The sequence below is a fragment of the Pinus tabuliformis genome, chromosome X (assembly GCF_031772625.1).
Source record: "Pinus tabuliformis cultivar Carrire ecotype Pingquan chromosome X, CPIR1, whole genome shotgun sequence".
Taxonomy (NCBI): Eukaryota; Viridiplantae; Streptophyta; class Pinopsida; order Pinales; family Pinaceae; genus Pinus; species Pinus tabuliformis.
Window position 1 is genome coordinate 1,346,993,225 of NC_142308.1, and position 23,610 is coordinate 1,347,016,834.

The 23,610-nt window shown below is 39.3% G+C and overlaps 1 protein-coding gene across 1 annotated transcript in view; it reads left to right on the plus strand.

Moving 5' to 3' along the window:
• LOC149145064 (endoribonuclease Dicer homolog 4-like) overlaps nucleotides 1-23,610 on the plus strand; it is a 303,060-nt gene that overhangs the window by 73,786 nt on the left and 205,664 nt on the right. The window contains 2 exon segments of the mRNA XM_089448258.1: nucleotides 11,916-11,982; nucleotides 16,188-16,380. Of these exon segments, the coding sequence (XP_089304384.1) occupies nucleotides 11,916-11,982; nucleotides 16,188-16,380 (260 nt within the window).

Below are 23,610 nucleotides of genomic sequence, written 5' to 3' on the forward strand. Positions count from 1 at the left end.
GCCAAATCTATTTAATCGACGCTGCTAGAGCTCATTTGAACACTTGATCTTGGAGCTCTAGCATTCCCAAGAAGATCAAGGAGCCTTCGGTGCGATCGTCATTGCTTTTCCGGGTGAGTTTTTCTTTTATCGTCTTTTGCTGCTTTTTCTGTCACTTTTTGTTGTTTGGCTTGTGTGAGTGTTGTTTCACTTGTTTCTCTGCATTAGTGTTGATGTTTTAACTTGTTTTAGCTTGTAGAAGTGTTTTTTCAAGTTATAGATTGCCTTTCCCATGTGTCACATGAGTTTCCTGTTTTTTGCACCAACGATCGCTATTGCGGCGACCCGCCTCACATGCTTCGTTTTCCTTCGGTTTAATCAATTGCTGCACTTGTTTCACATGCATGCATCAATACTTAGTCAGATTTGCACTCAACTTCACACTATCTTTCATATCTGCTTGTTTTTCACACTCTCCTTAGGCAGATCTGGGTTCCCTTGCCTGGATCTCACTTTGAACATTTGGCACTGTGCAATTTGGAGGCTCAAGCCTCTGGCTTGGCTTCTGGAATTTCGCAGAGCATAGCTTGGGCTAGCTCCGACTGCGCACTGCGCCGCTCCAGGAGCCAGTTTCCCAACTTGGCCACTGAGACTACGCAATACGCAGTCTCTCCCAGGGCTTGGCCCAGATTGAACTACGCATTGTGCAGTTCCAGTCATCAAACTCCCACACTGACTGCTGGGACTGTGCAATGCGTACTTCCCGCAGTTAGTCAGTCACCCCTGTCAAGAAAAACCGTGCAATCCTTCCCATGAATGTGTCTTGAAGTTGTTTTGTTTTCGTTGATATTTGCTTGCCATGAGTGTCCTCTCTGTACCACAGGTATAGCAGTTGTTGAGCATCTCTCCAGCAGTCACAGTTAACATGGCATCCAAGAGAGTTGCATCAAAGGAAACCGCTGAGAGCAGTACCGGGGAGGCAATTGAGTAGACATCAGCTGAGTATGCAGATACTCAGCTATTTATTGAGAAGGGAACAACATTGACATGGTAGCAGATCAAGGACACTTTTGCAGGGACTTTAAGGCAATCTTAGATGACCGATAGGTTTATATCCAGCGGTCAGGGTTATACAAGGTTGCATGCAGGTATCCCGCCTTCCCATGTGCGGACATCATCAACTGGATTGTATCACATACAGATGAACAAACTATGACATTGAGTAGTGCCAACGGGAGGAAGCTTTCCACCTTCAGGGCAGAAGACTTTCAGCAGATGTATCACTTGCCTGAGTCGATGAAGCGCATGGACTCACTCTTCTATGCCACCCATAGCTATGTGAACACAAGAGACATTGTCAAGCATTGGGTGAAAGATCCGTCAAAGTTTAGACAGACACCCACCCATGTTTACAAGACAAAGTCCCTTAGGAAGGCTTACCAGTTCTTGATCATCTTTGCCTACAGAATATATGGTCAAGAGAGCACAGAAACCTTTCCTGAAGGGTGGGCAGTCTTACTGGACCAGTTGGTAAGTGATGGAAGGCCATTCAACTGGTCGGATCTATTGGCTCAACAATTGAAGTCCCATGTAGCTAAGGCTCGAAATCCGCCCAAGAATGAGCAAGAAAGGTTTTACATGTCCACATACTTACTGGATGCAATTTGTGCCCTGCAACAGTTCCCCGACAAGAGCTGGACATGGACACCACAAGAGACTACCATGAACATCTATTGCAAGTTGCTTTCTGACTGCAGCTATCGAGGAGTGATGGCAAGGCTAGCTGACCACTTTATCATCCTGTTATACAAGCTTATATTTGAGCAAGATCCACCTTGCATGTTACAAGAAGCCATGGAGGTGATAATAAACATTGCAGATTGGTATGCCTCACCAGGTGGCACCTTTATCAAAGTGTTTGGCAGAGAGAAGCCTTTGCCTGTCCTACCAAGGTATGCCACTAAAAAACTGACCATGCAAGAAGTTTCATACGACTTGTTATAGGGTTGTCAGTAGGACTGCATACGAAGAAGAAGGCGCTATGGCTCGCTCTTCCTTTGTCGATCGAATTATACGAGATTAAGAGCTTGAAAGATGTAGATGTTGAAGCTAAGGACATAGTGAAATTCGAGCTCGACACCAAGGATTTTAATCCATATGATCCCCACGATATTTGCAAGGACCACTGTACGAGTGATTACTTTTCGTGGATCCAAGAGACATTTCATTGGCTAGAGGAGGGTCCTTGGAGGCACGGTCAGTATAGCAAGAACTTGGGAGGCTGCTATACAGACATCAGCAACTCCGGAAGCAACAACAACAACAAAAGAAGGCAACAATCCAGTGCAAGACAAGGGAAAGAGGAAGATTGCTGATGATGATAAAGGGAGAGCAAAGCTGCAAAATGATGGTAGATCCTATTATAGCAAAGGCAACTTTGGCAGTGGAAGCAAAGAGGGAGCAACGTATGAAGAGAGCAGAGCGGAGGAAGAGAGAAAAGCAGAGGTTGCAGGAAGCAGAACTGAAGCTGCAGGAGACAGAGAAGAAGCTGAAGGAAGAACAGGAGTTGAGGAGGAGAGAACGAGACAAGAACCAAAAGCAGGAAGAAGAACAAAGGCAAGGCACGATGACATATGAAATAGCACCGATATAGATTGATGAGTCGAAACAACCAACAACTGAGGAAGGTGAACAAATGCAGGATCGGGAGCTTGCTCAATAGATTGAGCAATTGATTGAAGTGACAGACATGGAGTTGGAACAAGGGTCGCAGCGTGAAGACACTGACCTGATACCGAGAGTACCACAAGTTATCCCTCAGTCTCCACCACCTCTAGTATCAGAACCAACCCTTAGCGAGCAAGGAGATGTTGTTCTCCTTGATGATGATCTGGTCATGGATGTGTACAATCTATCATTTGATGAGTTCTAGAAGAGGATTGTACAGGCATGGAGGAAGGACACTAGGAAGCATCCATCAAGGAAAGGGTGATTGTGTCGGACACTAGGAAGCATCCAACTGCCATTGCCCAAGCCAGCTTGGCCTATGTAGGAGCAACAAGCTCAAATGTTCAATATCTTACGACCGAGAATGAGCAACTGGAAAAGAACTTGCAGGCTGCCCGACAAGAGGCAGATTAACTCTGAGCATCAGCGTAGAATGCAGTTTCTGCATTGGGGGAGATGAGGACAAATATACTTGCTGATGTGTCAACACTTGGTGATACCATGCGGAAGCTCTATGACGGATTTGTCACCGTGCATAAAGCAATTGTTTGCTTGCTTGGTCTAAAACAACAAAGCAAAGAGTTTGGTCAAACTCTCAAGAACATACATGCTGCCATCGCCCATGTACAAGAGTGGACAAAGGGGCCCCGCTCGACTTAACAAAGAAGATGAAGCCACAGGTAGAGCTGGAGAAAGTGAAGGTCCAAATGTTGATTCAGAACAACGAGAAGCTCACCTCATTCATCGACAGCACACATGCCTCATATGTGCGGTTGTACAGTAGCTTGGATGTCTTGGTGAGAAAACACCAGATCCCATCAATCGGTTCCCTCACCGATGTTAAACCCAAGAACCAAGTTCGACTGGAGATTAATGAGTACTTTGAGCAGCTAAGACGAGAAGCCACCAAGGAAAACTTGGAATTGAACGCAAACAACATGTGTAAGTACATCAGTGGTCCTGTCAAGGTCAAGACAATGCTGCTCATGCTTCAAAACGAGTTGGACACAAGTTCGAAGACAATATACCTAGATGCAATGGAGGCTAGAGTCCGCTTCCAGAAAGACACCTTTAAGTAGTTTGGGGACACTATCACATAGTACCATGCTTGGCACCAATATGTGATTGAGAAGCAACAAGTGGAGGTTGCTGAGCTGAACTTCCCCCAAACTCCAGAAACATAGTGTTGTGTCTTGTTAGGTTGTCTCTACCCTATTTTGTCTTATATGGGTACATGTGGAAAATGTAATATTATTTGTAATTATGTTGTAAGTGAAATTCCAAGTGTCAATATTGGAATATGAAAAGTCATCATGTAATGTAATGTGTCATTTAGTGAAGAAGTTGAAGAGTCATGAGGGAAGTCAAAGAGTCACAAAGGGGAATGTCAAGGGTCACCCCACCCTTTGTTATAAATAGAACCTCATAACTCATAGAACGAGCTTTTGGGAGCCAAGCTTTTGGCTAGGCTTAGGCTTAGAGAAGGCTTGGGAGTATTGTGAAGAGCCTTGGCTTCTCCATAGCGTAGAGTGAGTATACTTCTTTGGAGGAGCAGGTTTTCTTGACTGTAATGTTCCACTATTGGGGCTAGTGGTCGTCAATGGTGTATGTATGGATGGAACTTTCACTTATAATAATAAAATCAGAGCCAACACGCTTTCATGCATACGTTGTTAATATAGTAGGACTATTTTTGTTGTATTGGCAATGTATGTTATTTAACTTACGCATATGCTTATGAACTACTTTGTATGCATTTGTACAAATCTTGTTGAATGCGTGTTGTTGGATCAACTCGTCACTTTAACTTGTGGAATATTCTGCATTTTAGCTTGTGATGTGATTTCACTCGTGTGTTCCTTTCAAGTTGCGTACTATTACAGGATTCTAAGGGGCCCACTTCCTTTTTCCCTCAGTGTGTTAGAACCTTCATGCATCGCACTTGACTCTCCGCAAGGTCACACACTTGCTTTCACCCAAAATTATCATACTTTGCTCGGTGCGCTACCGCGGTCAAGGCATTACGTTACCACTCACTGCTGTGACTCCTACTCCAAACAATGTGAGGTCTAGTTGGGACTTCATATCGGGGAGATCCCTTGAATGTTGGTGGGTCCAACACCGGCAATAGGATCCTAAAGGGCAACTACTAGGTCAAGGGCAACAATGGAGCGATAGCCCACAGTCACCTCAATTAAGGCTCCCCGCTCTTTATGGACTTTCACCGATGGGAGGAGACCTGATATAAAGGGATGAATAGGTCAATCTGAGGATAAGGAGTGATTCCTAAGGCCTATTCACAAGAGAGACTAAATTGTATGGCTTGCTCGGGAAGCAAGGTGATAGGCTCTCTAGGAAGGGCTAAGAGTATTCTCGAGGCTAGGGTTTGGGAATGTATTTTGTAAAGATGATTTCTAAGCCTAGAAATCCTTATGGAGACTTGGTCTTTATGTGATCTTTGCGGAGTTGAAGTTGTAAAGTTGTGGGACCATACGGGACCAAGTGGACCCAGAATTAGGTCAAGGAAGTGGAATTGATCAACCAAGGAGGGGTTTGACCTAATTAAGGAAGAGAAAAGGATCAAAGGACAAATTTTCTTTTGAGATTTAGATGCAATGATCCTAATGAGGGCACTAACCCAAAATCAACTTAGGGCAAGAAATGGTCTTATGGCTAGGGCTTGCTATATCTTGGGATTCCACCGTCGGCACTGCTCGAAATTTGAAGGACCTCAAACTATAGTTGAAGAAAGTGTAACTAGGTTCGGTCTTCATAATGACATGTAATTGTGAATGATGTAAATAATGTAATAAAGAGAACAAAATTGTTATTGTAAACTTGCTTCATGGGTTTCATGAGCAAGTGATTTTAGAATAATAGGATTTGTCATTTAGAGTCTAGAATTAATGTCATGTATGAAGAGCTCTTCTTGAGCCTATGTTTAATGTATACAAGTCTACATAAATGTCTAGAAACCCTCCAAAGACAAGCACAATCCCTCTTGAAGAAGTCGACCTCCAAACAATAACAAAGGAAGTATTGTCGGCTCACCTATGGAGACACATCCGTTCAACATGACATGTCGGCTCAAGTGTAGAGGAAAACTACTATTTATATGTGGCTAGGGTCACCACAGGAGGTAGAGAATTCGAACAAGCATCTCTGTGTTTTTCGGATGGGTATCATAGAAATGAAATCTCGGCCTCCTCACAGTCTCAGCCTACCAATATAGTGATCACAGAAGCAACCTCAGATACCACGGAAAAGGGCTCAGACTTGTCTCCTTGCAGTCTCGACATATTTGTGATGAGGAAGATCTCGGTGATCCCACAATAACACACTCTGTCTCAGCATATATTCTAGATGCAGTCATAATCTTGGCATAGATGTAATCATGGTCTCGATATAGATACAATCATGATCTTGATAGAGACAGTTACAAGGTCATGATCTCAGTGAATCTAGGTGCAGATCTCAGTGAAGGTGCAACAATGGTGTAGCAGTAATGATCTCGGTGGTGCAGTAGTGATGGCCTCAATGTTGCAGTAATGATGACTTCAGTAGCAGTTATGATGATCTCAGCAACGACGAAGAAGATTGGTGTCTTGGTCTTGGAGTGGGTAAATAGGTCAAGGGTCATGGTCTTGGTATTTGTCAAGTTGATCTCTATAAGAAGAATTTGTTCAGGTTTTCCTCTCAAAGAGTGAGAGGTTTTGGCCCTAGTAGAAAGCCAACATCTTGTGTTCTTGTCTCTTTTGTTTTGGTAACTATTTGATGAAGTAAGAAAAGACACTCTAATAATAACAAGAGAAGATTGTGCTAATAAGAAAAAGTAAAAAGTACCTCACAAATAGCTATCATCGTGAGAAGAATCATATTATCTTGATTGCCCTAGATTCTTCAACAACTACAATGCAGTAGTGGACCAATTTTCAAGGGTTTTGGATGGCTACAAGTGGTTTCGTGTGATGCCCTAGGAGACCTTCTGGGGTTAGGCCTAGAATTGGAGGAAATGAAGAAAATAAATGTTATTTTGACCACCAAAGGGATACAAGGATCAATGCCTTATTGCTTGGGCTTAAGGGAGTCAAGATACACATAGATCATGAAATTTCATGAGCTAAGCCCCAATTGATCTTTGCTAGCCTCTCCAAGAGCAACAACTATATCAATAGAGATTTGTACTTCAAATTTGCAAAGGAGACAAAGTTTCGAGGTTTTTAACCTAAGAGGTACCTCTAGGAACATTCACCCAATCGCTCAAAGGTCAACGCATGCATTTAATCACTTATTCAAGGTCCCAGAAGAATTTCACATTACATTTAGCCCATACAAGAATAAAGATAACAACATACATGTAGTTAACCAGTAAGATAACAAGAATAACATCAAAATTTCTACTTACATGAGAGAGAGAGTATATCCATTTATCAACTTCGCATTAGAGAAGCTCCAAAGACAATAGAGAAATCCAAACATCATAGTGGATCACGAAAAGCTCCAAAAATTTATCCCAGCAAAAGGTGGGAAAATCTCATGAGAGATACTAATCCAATCCAAGTGATGATGAGAGAATGGATCACCTCTCATCTATTTAAATTTTATACATTCTCTAATGAGTTCAATTTGCCTAATTTGGCCTAATTGAGCCCCAAATAATAAAATAATGTACAATAATAACATCCCTTGGTGACAAGCCCACCAAGGTAGCTCAATAACATAAGAATAAGCCTCTCAAGAGGGTAGAATGATCAATAAAGTGAGTCGTTGGGCCTTTGAGGAGGCCTAATGAAGTCTTGAGTCTACCAAGATGCAAGAATGGGCCTCAAACATAGTGGACAAGGGGTTGGCCCCTTGTTTTCCAAGCAAATTGCTGTGGTGCCCCAAGTGGGTGTGAGGGGCATAAGGACACCTCATGGGTCTCCAAATGGATCGAAAACACCTGTAGACCATCTGTAAGGGCTAGGATGATGACATAACCCTCATTTGGACCCCAGATTATTTGCCAAATGCATGGTGCAAGTGTGGAGCCGACTGGGCACGGTGAACGAGGTGCATCATCCTCACCCAAAAGGTGGAACGCAAGAAATCAATAAGTAGGTTTCCGGTTTAGACCGGTCGGTTTTAAAAATATGATCAATACTTCCATCTGCTGCATTTTTAATCTTGTAGAGCCACTTGGAAGTTACCATAGATTTGTCTTCAAGCCTAGGTACAATCTCCCAAACTCCATTTTCATTATAGATTGATACTCTTCATTCATGTCATCCTTCCATTATTGGTGTGTGACAACTTCTTCAAAGGTGAATGGCTCTGCTTCTATCAACTTCGTCATATAGGCTGCATACCCAACATACTGTTTGGGATTCTTGCTTTCCCTGAATGTGCCTTGAACTACTCCATGACCTTCTGCATCAAGTAGTGTAGACTTCAACCAATTAGGTCTCTTTCTAGTTTCGGGGATTACCAAAGGTTGTATAGGTTCACTGGGACCTTCATCTTCATGAGTTGATTCTTCTTCCTCCCTAGTAAATTCCTCTTCAAATACCGGAAGTTCTTCGTCATCAGAGTCCATAGGAAGGTCCTTTGATTTCTTGAATGCAATACTTTCACCAAATATCACATCTCGACTGACTTATGTTCGTCAAATATCACATCTCGACTGACTTCTATTCGTCAAATATCACATCTCGACTGACTTCTATTCATCAAATATCACATCTCGACTGACTTCTTTTTGGTGTCCTTGAAAACCAATGCCATTAACATCAAGGTACATAATGGGTTTAGTGCTCTTGATTAAATACTAGTTACATACCCTCGTACTTGAACAAATTCGATGGAAACATTGCATTCCCCCCAATCTTGAAATCTTGAAAAATTGTTAAATTTGCTGGATTTTGAGTGAGATCTAAAATTCTACTTTCTCCATATGAAATCCACTGAGGTCGGAACCACTCTGAAACATCCTGAGCCATTTCATGGTAATGTTAAAAATTCAAGTAAAATAATGAAAATGAAAGATAAAGGAGAATGAATTGCATAACAATACCAAAGACATGAATAACATAGCAATACCAAAGCCATATATTTGAATATTAGGCTACCGCACTAAAAAAATCTTGTTTTTTATTAAAAAACTTGTGTTTCAAACATCTTTGATCAACTTATATGGAATCGACCGATTTGGTGAAAAAAAGGCTGGTTCAATGCTGAACCAGCCGGTTCCATGTTCTAGTTCCTAACCTCGAACTGGACTAGACGGACTGGCCGGTTCCAGTGCGGTTCTCGTAACACTGCCTCTAACAACAACTTAGCTGCTTCATGGTTAATGTACTTAGGGCACAAGATATCAACTCAACACAACCCCTTGCTTGCTTCAAGATGACTATTCACAGGATATTGCTAGGTCTTCTCACAGTGATTAGTTTCCCCACAACATACACTGCATACAATTGCAAAATGGTCAAAGTACTTGTTGAATGGTATCCCACCTTCATCCAAGAGGAATGTTGGATGGTGAGAGGTGCATGACCGGTGTAGATGGCAAAGGGAATTTGCATATCATTATCAAGCAAATGTGTAGGGATGCTGGTTGGCTAGCTGTCCAAAATAGGAGAAAAGTTTTCTCCTATAGGGTTACCTATTTGGGTGGGTAACATTGCCATCATCAAAAAGCTTGAAGGATATATTAGATATATTCGTCTAGGATAATTATAAGTCATTACAAAAGATGGAAGATGTCAAAAAAAAAAAACACTCGACAAGGGTGCTAACAAAGAAAAATAAATTTCTCGTCTTAAGGCATAGTCAAAATTTGATCTCACAAATTTAGAAGTTAAAGAATGATAAGAAGTCACTATAGGAAAAGCTAGAGTAACTTACCAACAAGGAACCATTGATATATATATAGAAACAATTATTAACTCAATTGAAGTAGAAGAATTGTTATATGTAAAATTCCAAACCTTGGAGAAAAGAACCAATGTTAATGTAGTCAGTGTCAAAAATCATAAATATGCTAATAGGCACACTGGGTGGTCTTCTTCTAGTAGCATCATTGCAATGGTGCTTGTATTCGTGGTGTCCTTGTGATCCCTTGCCTCCTTAGATGAGATTGTTCTAGAGTTACCAACTTACATTCGGATAGGGGTCACCCTTCTAACAAGTTGACCTCTATTCTTAGACAATAGTAGTAGGTTGCTCGCCCAAGATTGCAAGACATGTGGATGAACTTTTCTACTACGCCGATATAGTTCTCTATGACAAGTTTCTTTCGTTCATCTTTGGATGGTAAGAGACACAATTTAGAGGTGGATGGATTGTAGGGGTGTTGTGTTTCCTCATTGTCTTCAATAGACAAATGTCTGTGAGAATTGAGGCACCTTCCCTTCCCCTTTTGTTGTCCTCTGACGCGTCTCTCTAGTGCATTTTTATTTTCGCACGCAATGGTTCATGTATTCTTTGTTTTCCCATCGACACTTCCTTTCCTAGATGTTAGATTTTAGGTCCTAGATTGTATCTTCTTTCCATATTTTTTTATATAGGGGTGGCCCTTTGCACTCCCACAGTGTATTGATACTATTTATGTAGCAGCCCCATTGACCTATTTGTGTTCATTTATTTGACATTAATAAAATGATCTTATCTTGATTAGCTAGTCATCCATTTGAAAATTATTTCCCCCTTACCTTGACTGTCAAGTGTGATGGACCTACCGAATCTAGGCCCCCCCTGGATTCCTCTTAGGATCACACGAGCCCCCTGTATCCTTGAGTACTATCCAGACAACATTATCAAACAGTGCAATGATTTCTTCACTATCACTAATGAATCAATAGAGGAGACTTCTTCTTTCTCCCCTCTTTTGGCCTTTGCTTACAGTTTCAACACACTTGGGCTTATTCTTATTATGGCAAAGCCTGTGCACTTATATTGTATTTCTTTCCATATTTTTTTATATAGGGGTGGCCCTTTGCACTCCCACAGTGTATTGACACTATTTATGTAGCAGTCCCATTGACCTATTTGTGTTCATTCATTTGACATTAATAAAATTATCTTATCTTGATTAGCTAGTCATCCATTTGAAAGTTATTCCCCCCTTACCTTGACTGTCATGTGTGATGTACCTACCGAATCTAGGCTACCCCTTGGATTCCTCTTAGGATTACACGAGCCCCCTGTATCCTTGAGTACTATCCAGACAACATCATCAAACAATGCAATGATTTCTTCACTATTACTAATGAATCAATAGAGGGGACTTCTTTCTGCCCTCTTTTGGCCTTTGCTTACAGTTTCAACACACTTGGGCTTATTGTTATTATGGAAAAGCCTGTGCACTTATATTGTATTTCTTTTAGCTATGTACATTATCTCCTTTGCTGTTGTTGATAGATAAGCAATAGGAATTACTTTTGCACTCCTACTATGTATTTACATTGGATGTATTTTTGAGAGCCGATTCCTATACCATTGGTCATTCACTGGACATTACTAAAATTACGATACCTTATCTCTCTTCACCTAGCACACACTTAACTTTTGCGAGGTCACAAAGTCTTTCCCTCGATGTCTAGTTCCATAGACTCCAAGTTTAGAATTGCTCAAATACCATGATGAAAAAGCTAATAGATACATCATTTTAACATAATTAACTCCCTAAATGTGTAGGAGTATCTAAATTACACATAAATCACCATGTAATTCCCTTTTTACGTGACTTCAATCCGAAAACACATTTTCTATTATACTTTTGACTAGACTTATTTTGTTTCATAAAGTTAACTTCAACCATTACATTTCTAAGCCATTGTAGGCTATGAAGGCGCAGGTCTTTCAATGTTTTGCTGCTAGCATTAGTGCGTGATTACTCAAACAGGGTGAATTATTGCTGTTCTATCCAGCTGAATGATAATAAAGATGAAAAGTCATTTTGCTTAAATGGATTTAGCTAAATTCTAACATTATAATGGGCATATAAGGAAACAACATTGGATATGTTGAACCAAATACTAAATTAGTGAGGAGATCTCATAATGAAGGATGTTGTGTATATCAAAGGAACCTATCTGTATGCATATCTGGAAATATTGTTGAATTTCTTTCCACTGTCTCTTCTATTATTTTTTCTACGTGATTGATCTAAAAAACTCATTGTCATATGGAATCTGTAGACGGGATTGATTCTTAAATGATTGTTGCAGATGCTTTTGAGGAACCATTCTTCTCTAGCAAAGTAAAGGCTCTTGTGGAAATTCTCTCACAGTACAGGTTTGTAGCATATGCCTTATCTATTATGAGATGACACATGGTTTTAAGGCTTCCATTTGCATGTTCATTGAGATTGGCACTTCTTTGTTTACTGTTGTGGAGAGATTCTAGATCTTTTAGATAGACTCATTTTTTTCCTGAAACAGTATCGTGTAAGTTTTAAAATTTGCTAAGCATGTTTGAGGTTTTCCTAAATCTAAGTTTTTAAGGTGTTGTTCAACTCTAGGTTTTAGATACGTGGATTGTGTTGCCAGTGGTTATGAAGTATTATTAACAAAAATATTGTACTAGTGTTTTTCACAATTTTTTTGTTTTGTTTTGAAAAATATGTCTGATATAAACAGAACTATATTACAAAAGTAAAGGCAAGGGAAGAAAGGTCTATCCAATGATAAATCATATCCTCTTCCCCAACATTAAGAGATCAGAAATAAAATCAGAATAAGCTGATGCATCTATGTTTTCAGCATCTTTAATTAAAAGAATGCCTTTAGCCAACAATTGCATCCTCTTCTTGCCAGATACAAAAAAAGATTGAGGTGAAGTGATCTCTTTAGCAAAAATGCTTGCACCTTTATCTCCAAATAGTGATGGAGGCAGTAAATGGGTGGACCTATTAAATGTGCCATCTTCTGTGAAATCCCTTAAGAAGATCTTTTATGAACATTTGATGGCATTTGCATATTAGGTTAGTCCTACATAATTAAAATTTACTTCCAAGCATAAGCTTGGTCGATATAAAGATAGGTACCCATCCATCTTTGCTTAACTCTACTTTTAATAGTACTTAAAACATTGACCTTGTAGTTGTCAGAGCCACAACTCTCTGCAGCATCGGAGGCATCGGGTATGTTAGATTTTCAGGAGAGGTATCGTTAATCGCACCTTAGTGTGCTTCACTTTATCTTCTCTCTGCCATTTACTACAGAATTAGGCTCAATATAGAAAGGTCCGAAGGGTTAAAACTTAGATCAGCATTTAACTAAAATTATCCAAGATTCTTGCATCCCACATTAGTTTTAGGATTTGCATTTCATATTAGATAGTTATTTATCCAAGCAGGAGTTGTTCATCAATTACTTGGTCCTAGATTTCCTAGCAAGATTGTTGACTCCATAAGGTACTGGTATCAATCATTTAAATCTAATTGAATTCTATAAGTCTTGCCAAATATAAAACAAGTATTTGGTCGTTTGATTGTGTCTCCCGAATTGGTTGGTTCCCAACTAGTTCTCCTTCATTTCTTTTCCGTAGGGTCTACCCCTCTTAGCCTCCTGTTGACCCCTCTTAGCCTCCTGTTGGGAGACAACTTAAACGGAGAGATTGGAGATCAGGGTGACAACCCCCGATCTGAGCCATTGTTGCGGTGCCTAGCTATTCTGTGCGACAACATTTTTGGCACTGTTGCCGGGGACCAATTTATTGGACTTTGGCTTTACGACATTCATCTCATTCATTTTTCCCATCCTTTCATCTCTCACCAGGATAAGTTCCTTGTCCTTGGTTCCATTTATTGACTTTCTTCCTTCCATTTTGGTTATCTGAAGTTAGATTCTGTCGGAGTGGCGACTCCACTTCCTTTGTCTTCTACAAGAGTGTGTACTAGAAGACATTCAAGTAGCTTGGTTAATCCTAATGGTTAAGAGCATGTGTTTCCTTCTAAGAGGTCACAGTTTCATAACCAGAGGGGGGTAGAGTATGTATGCCTTCGTAGACTTAGCAGTCAAATCGCTGCGCGGAGGTGGTTCCCTTGTCCCACAAACAAGGGGGTCTCATACACCAATTTGGTGTCTGGCTTGGTTGTGACCTTAAAAATGGATATTATTATTATTTATAAATTATTTTTTCTAACTTGTTTTGGGCTTTTTAATAATTTTGTAAATATTTGGGTTTTGGGTTTTTTAATAATTTTACAAAATTATTCACAAGATCTACAAATATACAAGGGTTTTAAAAAAAATGAATTTTTGAGAAAAATATTTTTATGGAGTTTTTTCCATTGATGAATGGTTAACAATACCTTAGAAACCCCAATGTATACTATAGCCTTAGCGAAGATTTAATCCACCATACAAATATTTTGGTTCCAAGCAACAATGATTCCTGCCCAAGTTTATGACCTTGGAGTCCAAGGACCGAAGTACCTGCAAGCACTATGTATCTATCTCAAAAATAATCTGTTAGATCACATGGGGAATTAAACCACCTAAGATTAACCCAAAACTATCAATAGTATGATTTTATCTCCATCTAATGAGAAAACAGATTTTACCAATATTTAGCACAACATAGAGATGCCCATAGTTAACACATACCACAAATCAATAAACGATAACACCTTGAATTGCACCGCAAAGTATTTATTATGATAGAAAAAATAGTTCCCAATAGGACAATAGTTACAAACATGCTTCAACAACAATTTTCTAGCCAGAGATCTAGATGATAGAGACTCAAATGACTCTCTAATTTATAGATTTATCCTCCAAGTTGAAAAATAATGGCTAGTTTCTTTGATTCTTGTCAAAATAATCTTGGCCATTGATAAACACTTCAAGATCTTTTAATCTTGGCCCTTGATTTTTTTATTTTGATGAATTCTCGAATTTATCATTTAATTCTATTATTATTTAGCTCAAAATTAATTATTTTGAGTTAATTTTCCTTAAAAAATTGACTTTGATTTAACCACCAAGGTCCAAGGTTCCCAATTTTCTTGAAATATACAATATTCCCTTGGTGGAATACTTTTAAAAATTGATTCTTTCAAGACCCACAAATTTTTCCACTTGGAGAATTATTTTTCCTAAGACAACTTAATTTTGATTCTATTTAATTAATTTTCTGGCTTAGGATTTAATTTTATTTTGCCAGAAAAATAAATTAATTTACACATGAGGAGATTTAATTAATTTTCCACCCTCTAATACATAAGATTTTACATTTTCAACCCTTAAAGGTGGAATACACATTTGGCTTAGACCTTGAAGACACATAACCCATCTGCTACACAATATGATTTAGTAGACCAAGTGATTTGTAATAAAATAACTAAGCCAACTAGCTTAAATGATTACCGAATCACTTTTACATGAGTTTCGACTAAAAACACTAGGACTCACCTAAGATTTCGTCATTTCGACAATAAATTTCACCCTAGCTTTGGGGTTTAAGATGGAAGGAAAAAGCTCTTCTGATTAGCCGTGTCTAGAAACACATGTAATTAGCGAGGTTAAAAAACCTCTTAGGATGAAATTCGTCATCAAAATTATAGGCTTATCTAGATTGTTACATATACTCAAGGTCTTACTAGGATCATTTACATTATATAACTTGCAAAATGGGTTTACAATGATATGTAAACTGCTGGTAGATGACCCAATCATGTTGAAAAAATTGGACACTTCCGCTTCCTTGGAACTTTGACAAAATGTGTGCAACAGGTCCCATGCTAGTTTTTTCCACACTTTATTTAAATCACCTTTATCTTCATTAACTTGTCCTGGGAGATGGTTATGGAGTGATATGAGAACTAGTGTTTCCTTCTTTTGTGCTATTTGTATTTTCCTGCAATGAATTTCTGTTAGTTGTATGCACCCACAATGAATTTGTGCTAGTGATTATTCACTTAATGTATATCCTTTTAGATTTTGTGCTTTCTGATAATTTCAAACTCTTCATTTCGAGCTGATCACTTCTACTCACAGTTGCTTCTAGTGCACCAATTCTTGTGTTTATCTGTCAGATTGTTTTCTACTGTGCTAAGTTTATTGCCCTGATGATGCTGAGGTTTTCCATGTTTTCCTTATTGAGATTGTGAACATTGCATTCAAACAAAATTGCACTCGAGCTTAGAGGCTGTTCCTTTTCAGATATTTCATTTTTCTTTCTTGGCATTTTCGTCATCTATTGGGCATAGTTGAAACTTAATATTTCTCTAAATTTCCGATAGGACAACAGATGCCAATCTTATGTATATGATGCAAATTATCATTAGTGTATTAGCTAATTATGCTGTGTAGTCTATAGCTAGAATTAACAAGTGCTTGTACAAGGCTTATGTTTGACGTATCTGAAAGTAAAGATTTCAGAATGAGGGGATTTTGTTCTTTTGAATGCTTCGTGTTATGAGAAATCAAAACTTACTGCTAAAGAAGATGAAGATCATTGGTAGATACTTATACTGTAAGATGCTTGGTTTTCAGGAACAGAAAGGATATGAAATGCATAGTTTTTGTGAAGAGGATCATCACAGCACGGTTATTGACAAAGATGATTAATTATGTACAACTGAAACCTGTTTGGCGATGTGAGTTCCTTGTTGGTTGCCATTCAGGGATGAAAGAAATGTCACGGGCAAAAATGAACAAGATTGTTGATAAATTCCGTTCTGGCGAGGTGATTTACACATATGGCAGAGCTGAGAATTAAATAGTGATGGCTTACCTATTTCACAGTATCTTTAATGGCTGAACGGTTATGCTTTTGTGGTCATGATGATCTTAAACATCTCTTTGTTTATTTAGACTTTAACCTTCCTGGACACTTTCTTAGGACTATATAGGGCTACTGTATGCTGCCATGTCCACAACTATAGCATGCTGTTCACGTTTTCATTTTCAGTGACGTGGCATAAAATTTCCCACCTCGAAGATAAAAGACTGGAAAAAGGTAGCCATTGCTGTAACAATATATATATATATATATATATATATATATATTCACATTGATACTATTTTTGTACCCCACAACTTCAAAAAATTATATTCACTCTTGAAGAAAACAAGGAGTAAAATGTATCAATGAGACTTCTGCTTTGTTTTTTTTTGCATTTATTGACATTTATGCTTTTTTTAAAAAGGAACTTAGGGCACTTGCCTGCATTATTTGCTTGGAAATTCTTGGCTGGTGAATGCTTTATCATGATTATAAAGCAATCTTTGACAAATTTTCTGGCTTCAACTTTGACAATTATGCTGTGATTGGCTGTTATGTCTACATTCTGTTCACACCATCATAAAATCTTACTCCTAAATTGTTATACTTTTCATAGACAAGTTGTGTTCCTGGTTTGATCTTACTGCTTGTTTGGTGCTCATGATCTGGTCATGTTAACCTGATAATTGTTGTGCACAGTTCATAGTTCAACAGTTATAATGACAAACAACTATGGTAATTTGATTTTTGCATTGTAAGGTTATATGCTTCTATGCCCTTCTGTTTTGGCCCCATTGCCACAAAATCTTGCGGGCCTAGTGCAAAACCCCATTAGGCACAACCAGACCTTAGGGAAACAAGAGAATTGATTTCCACTATCACCTCAACAACTTTTCTCCTGTTCTTTAGTGGTATCTGACCACAAGGGAGGCTTCCTTAAATGCTCACCTAAAGGATATTTAATGAGACTGGCTCAAGGTGAATGATATGAGGTGTACTAATTAGGATATAGTACTGGCAGAGCCTAGAAGGCCTAAATATTGTATGCAAAAGCTCAGGTACTCTATTCCTAAACCAATTAAAGGATTGTTACAAGATAGGGTTTTGCATATTTTCAATGACGAGGCATGCACTGTCATATGAAAACCTAAAGAAAAAGTTTTTCAATGAATAATGAACAAACTAGGCAAGACATTCATATAAATACCAAGGATTTATGGTATTTAATGGAGTTTTATATATGAAACCTTACATAAACAATAAATAAATGATGATGTCAGCTCTAAAGAGTAAGGTTTAACATGCAACAATTCTAAATTTTGCTTTTGTATTATTTATTAATGCGTTTCCTACTTTAAGAATGTGGCCTTGACATTGGAAAAAATGGATTTTACCGCCTTTACTAAGAGTCAAGACTATAACCTACAAGGTTGGATAGGCTATTTCGTCCTCCCTTAGCCAATCCTTTGGGAGAGGACATTGCATGTCTCCAAGCAAAAATCCATCTGCAAGAGAACTTGCACCATGAAAAGATCACTTTTTGGCCCAAAATATAGACAAGAGACTAATTCACACTCTTTTGGAAGAGAAGAGTGATGAATGTGTGATGATGGAAAAATGGAATGAGGCTTCCTATATTTATATGAGGACTAACTTGCCTTATTTCCACTAATTTTACAAGTAAAGTCCTAAAACAAGTTTTGCTTAAATGTTCAACAAGTTTTAGATCACAAGCCAACCTCAATATAGCTCAAAAACATAAATAGTAAATGCAAAAATAGCTCACATGTGGGAAATAATGTCCTCCGCTATGACATCATCCTCTATTAATAATCAATATGCCACAAGCAAGTGACAAATGGGTCATGAGTGCTCCATACTCCAAGGAAAACTTGAAGTGCAATGGGTATGCCTCGAAAATTGCCTCCAATACCATGATTTCATCAATGTTGTGCCCTACATCACCTTTCTAGGGGCAAAAGGAGTGATGTCACACCATCATGCTCAAGTGTTGGGGTCTAAAAGTGATGTGCAAGCCCTCCCATGTCATCACAAAGAAAACTAATCATCATCTGGGCTGTGAAACAAGCAACGCCCATCAAATAGTGTAGAGGGCAACTTGGTGGCATCGTGGGTCCATTTGGGCACATTATCAGTAAGTCCAACACTAAACCATTAATGGCTCAATTTTTCAACATTTGGGGGTACTCATGAGAGTCAGGCACCATGTGGAATGATCTTATAGCCGAACACTCATCTCTATATGGGCAACACTACATCATCAAGGTCGAAACTACTCTTTGGACTGGGTACACCAACCTCTTGAGTTCTGCGTAGAGGGAGCAAGCTATCTCTCAAGGGGTCTCTGCTGTTGTGATGACACTGCGTGACAAAAGCCTCTCAAGATTAAGTGAAATCAACAATCATTAGGGACGGTAACCATGAATGCATCATAGTGGACCATATCTAATGTTAGGGGCACAAGAATACTTCACACTAAACTTACCTTGAAATTTCTAACTAGATCAAGACACGTAAACAAGTTACGCCATATAAGTTATATTAGAGATGATTAGGTCAACAACCATATCAGACGTTTCCAACCAAGGGGAGTGACATGCCCCAAGTTCACCCATTAATTGTATGTGATAATGATGATTATAGAAGGGAAAGGCTTCAGGTTAGGTGCCACAACCATGTGACCAGCTAATGGCGGCCCAACATCCTAAGTGTATAGATGTAAGGAGGCAACAATTGTGGTGGCATGGGTTACCCCTTTCCTCAGTTTGATTTTTCCACCACTCTGGTGTGTGTTTTACTTCTTTATGATTTACCTTTATTGGGTGCATAGCTCAGGATCACAAGCTTGCTTTTGGTATTTTCCATTACCCCTCTAAGGTGACACAGTTTCTCGCTCATCAGGGTTGGGAATTACAAGAGTATTTTTCTTTAGATGAAGCATTAATTGCTTGAGGAATTGGGTGATGGCTAATGATGGGGGTAGAGCTCATGCTAGGCTTTTTTCCACGTGCTAAATAAATGTCCCAGACATTTTTTGGATTTTACATTTTTCTCTCATTATGGATTTCTTATGCTTTTACCTTTCTTTTAGCTACACCAATATAGATCTATCTTGACCACAGATCTAGCAAGTGCCAAGTGGGATCAAATCTCTTGTGGAAAACTCTTAGAGTATAAAACTTGAAATTTTTTTTGCACCTTGATAGGTTTGATCACTCTTGGGGCTTGATAGATCCACGGTTAAGATGGATCTACATTGGTTATACATTTGTCTGTGTGTGTGTGTGGATTCAACACTCTCGGGGCTTGATAGATCCACGATTAAGATGGATCTACACTGGTTATACATATGTGTGTGTGTGGATCCAACACTCTTGAGGCTTGATAGATCCACGGTTAAGATGGATCTACACTGGTTATGTGTGTGTGTGTGTGGATTCAACACCTTGAAAATCCCCTTGAGCACTTGGATTGCACTTGGATTTGTGTAGACTATACAAGTTAAACTTGAAAATCTAACAATTATTTGTTGGATTACAAAATTGACTGAAAAGAGACCAGAAGTAGAATAATGAGAAAACTTGAAACGTTTCACCCATATTTTTTTTTCAATTTTTAAAATAATATATACTCAAGTTTTTATTTTTTAAACCATATATTATATATACATAATTGATATTGAAATATTTTATTTAACATGGTCATTAAATATATTAATATGTTTTTAAATACACATAAATATTACTTAACCTTGTATTGAAATATTTGATTTATTACTTAACATCAATTTTATTTTAATTTTTATTATTAATAATTTTTAAACGCTATATATATCTATATATATATTTGAGTGAGACACTTCAGATAACAGAGTTGTTTCTGGTAATTGACATAGGTTTGATGGCATGATTTCTGGCACTTGACAAAGATATGTTGGCATATTGACTTGTAAATAACAGAGATCTAAATGCATACTCCTTGACATGTTCATTGGCTTGGGGCTATCGTAGAAATAAGATCTGCTGTAGCTTGCGTTTGGCACTGCAAGCGGAGAGAATCCAGAATAGTTTGCTGCCAACTCATGTCCAGAGAGGCATTTGATAGATTTAAGACATAGTTGGCAAGCTGGTTTGCCAATTTGTTGCCTTCTCTATGGATGTGGGAGAGGGGAGGGGCCAAGATTTGAGCCTGAAGTTTAACAATGTGAGAGACCCAGGTCTCTAATCTCCAACTTATGGAAATTTTGTTTGGACCAGATCCACATTGGATTCTCCGGAATATGGTGATGATTGTCTTTGAATCTCACTCAATGATGAGTTTGCTATAGTTTTCACAGTTGGCAATGAGGAGCCCTTGTTCCAATGCCCATATTTCAGCCACATTGTTTGTAGTATGGCTAATAGCCGCAACGAAAATGTGCAAGATTTGGCCCTGCATGTTATGAATAAATCTGCCATAGCTGGCAGGTCCAGGATTTCCTTTGGATGTGTCGTCGAAAATGCTATATATTAATTTTATATCAAAAATCAAATGAATTACACATCTTCCTAAAGTAACTGATTTTTTTTTACTTTAAATTACTTCTTTTCTTTGAGCATTGAAATATTTTAACATTAGTTTTTGGTTTTTGAAATATACATCTTCCTCACATTCAATAGTGAAAATATAATATTTTTTTACATGTAATTGTTTTAGCTCTCTAGAGTTGATATAATTATGCTTTTTTAGAATAAGAGTGAAATATTTTTACTACATTTCCTTCATACTGCATTGTAATAATAATAATGAACCAAGCGAGCACAATGCCAGTGGGATTATTGAAGTTTTATAATGCTTTGAATTAAAATTAACCAAATATGTATATTCATTTTTTATTTTTTACTATAGCCGACAGTATTTTTTTAGATAATATTTTATTTTTATTTTTGGACACATGTCAACTCGAGGTTGAGCACAAAGGCAATTCGACATCTCCCTCATACTGGGTTGTAGAATGCGCCTCTCAATGCAATCAAACCCTAGGGCCAAGTTTTTGGGCCTAGACTCGAGGATGTGGATGAAGGTGCCAATCCCATTTGATTAGCCTCTAAGCCACTAGCCCGAAGAAAGGTGACAGATATCAGGGAGAGATGGAAAATGGTAAGTATGGATTATGACATGCTACATTGATCAATGCTTCCCCAGTAGTGCCCTTCCTAAAAATCTAAGGCCTCAAAGGAGGTCCTCCTTGATTGAGTCAAAGGCTAACCTCCCAAGACCTAAAACAACTGATTCCGTGAAGCTAGATGGAGTGATGCTACTGGGAGAGGGTGGAAAACAACACTTATTCTAATAACCCGGTGACCTACCAATTGCAAAAGTAGGATTTTTGGCAAGCAATAAGCACTCGAACAATAGGCGTTGCGATTGACTGGGTGGGATACTTGTTGCTTACTTGTCGACTGGGGTGGATACTTCACTGTGGCTTAGAGGCTAATCAAATGGGATTGCTGCATTGCAATCGGCTATGCCTCTCTCGCAGATATAGATGCTATTGACTATGCTCCGATAACTGGGTCAACTACTTTTGGATCTGTCCAGTAGCATGAGTAGATAAGATAATTTTATTAATGTCCAACAAATGACTATAATAGGTCAACGGATTGTCGGTTACAATGATTACATCATGCCTCGCTGGTGGACCAAACGGTCCCCTTTAACATTTCTTTTAAAAAGCAGAGAATACATCTATAATCTAAGTAAATGTAAATGTAGAAGCTAGAAGCTCTCGGCTTCGAAACAAAGCACTGCGATGAAGCAGAGAAGGAGAAGAAAGGAGTCTCTTGTCCAGTTCCTACTCCTAAAATCCAAGGTCGAGAGAAGAAAACTGAGAGAAGCTTGTCAAAGTCTGCCGTCCTATGGGCATACTGGGCTGTTGCTGCTGTCGCCTGGAGGTTCTAGGGTGCCTCCCAGGTGTGGATCCAATCCTGGAGCACTAGTGCAGTTTGGTGGGTCGGCCCCCCCGGGACCGCACTGATCTGGTCTCAGTGTCTGTGGGTTGGTCAATGGTTCTTTTGGTGCCCTGCGTTGATGGTAGCGCTCTAAAGAAGTCCGTGATCTTCTGCGTGGTGTCCGATTTGGTGGGGGGCTGAAGAAAATGGGCCCGAAATCTGAAGGCCTCCTGGAGATAAAGTGCAAGGCATCTCGGATCAACATATCTGAGGAAGTTGGTCAAAGTATGAGAAGACCTGAAGAGACAATGGAAACGACCTCGAATCTCGTAGTAAGCAGGGCATTCGAAGATGAAGTGTCTCTATCTCTATCCCCTATAAGTGACAGAGCTGGCAAATCCTATTAGCCCTATCGATATGGTGATCTTTCTCCACCCGAAGTCTGTGAGACCCAACTCTGAGCTGCCCAAGGGGGATTCTAAGGGCATGCATCCAATGCTGGAACGTGTATTAGGGTCTGATGATGAGTCCATCCCTAATCTCCAGGCAATGCCCCGCGTAGAAGGCCATTTTTGGACGCAACCCATTGGGAGGATTGGTCCATGTAGTCTGAATGTATCATCTGTAAATATCCTCCTTAATGATTTTATTCAGCTCTTGCTGATTGAGAAGGAGGTGGCCTGGAGCATTCAGAGAGTACTGAAAAGGAGGGAGATGGTCAATCTGGATTCCTGAAGCATCCAGAAGCTCTGTCATACCGGTGTACCAACATTTGGATCGGCCTGTCTGCATACGGGCAATGTTCTCTGAGGAACAATATGCTAAATATGGGTATCCGTCACGACCTTCCTCGCGTCTGCCAGGCCTTAGAGCCTGTGCAGGAGTGACACTAACCTGAATAACACCTCTAGGCGGAAAGGTTGAGCCCCGAACTCTGCTAGAATGATGTGCTGAGGAACTCTCTGCTTGCACCTAATGAAACGGCGCAAAAGGAGGGTTTGGACCCACTCTGCTGAAACCTAATCTGACTCTAGGAGAGAGGGACCCCAAATCTCTGAGTCGTAAAGCACTGTGGGGCGAATCAAAGTGTCCATCATGCTCATTCTTGACGAGATGTCCTGGAAATGGTGCGGAAACAATGCCTCTCCAAAATGGCTAGGGAGCCATACCCTTTGTTGATCCGAGGCTGAAGGGCTGGCCACAGGCTGAAGCGAGGCCCTGAAAATTGAACTCCCAAATA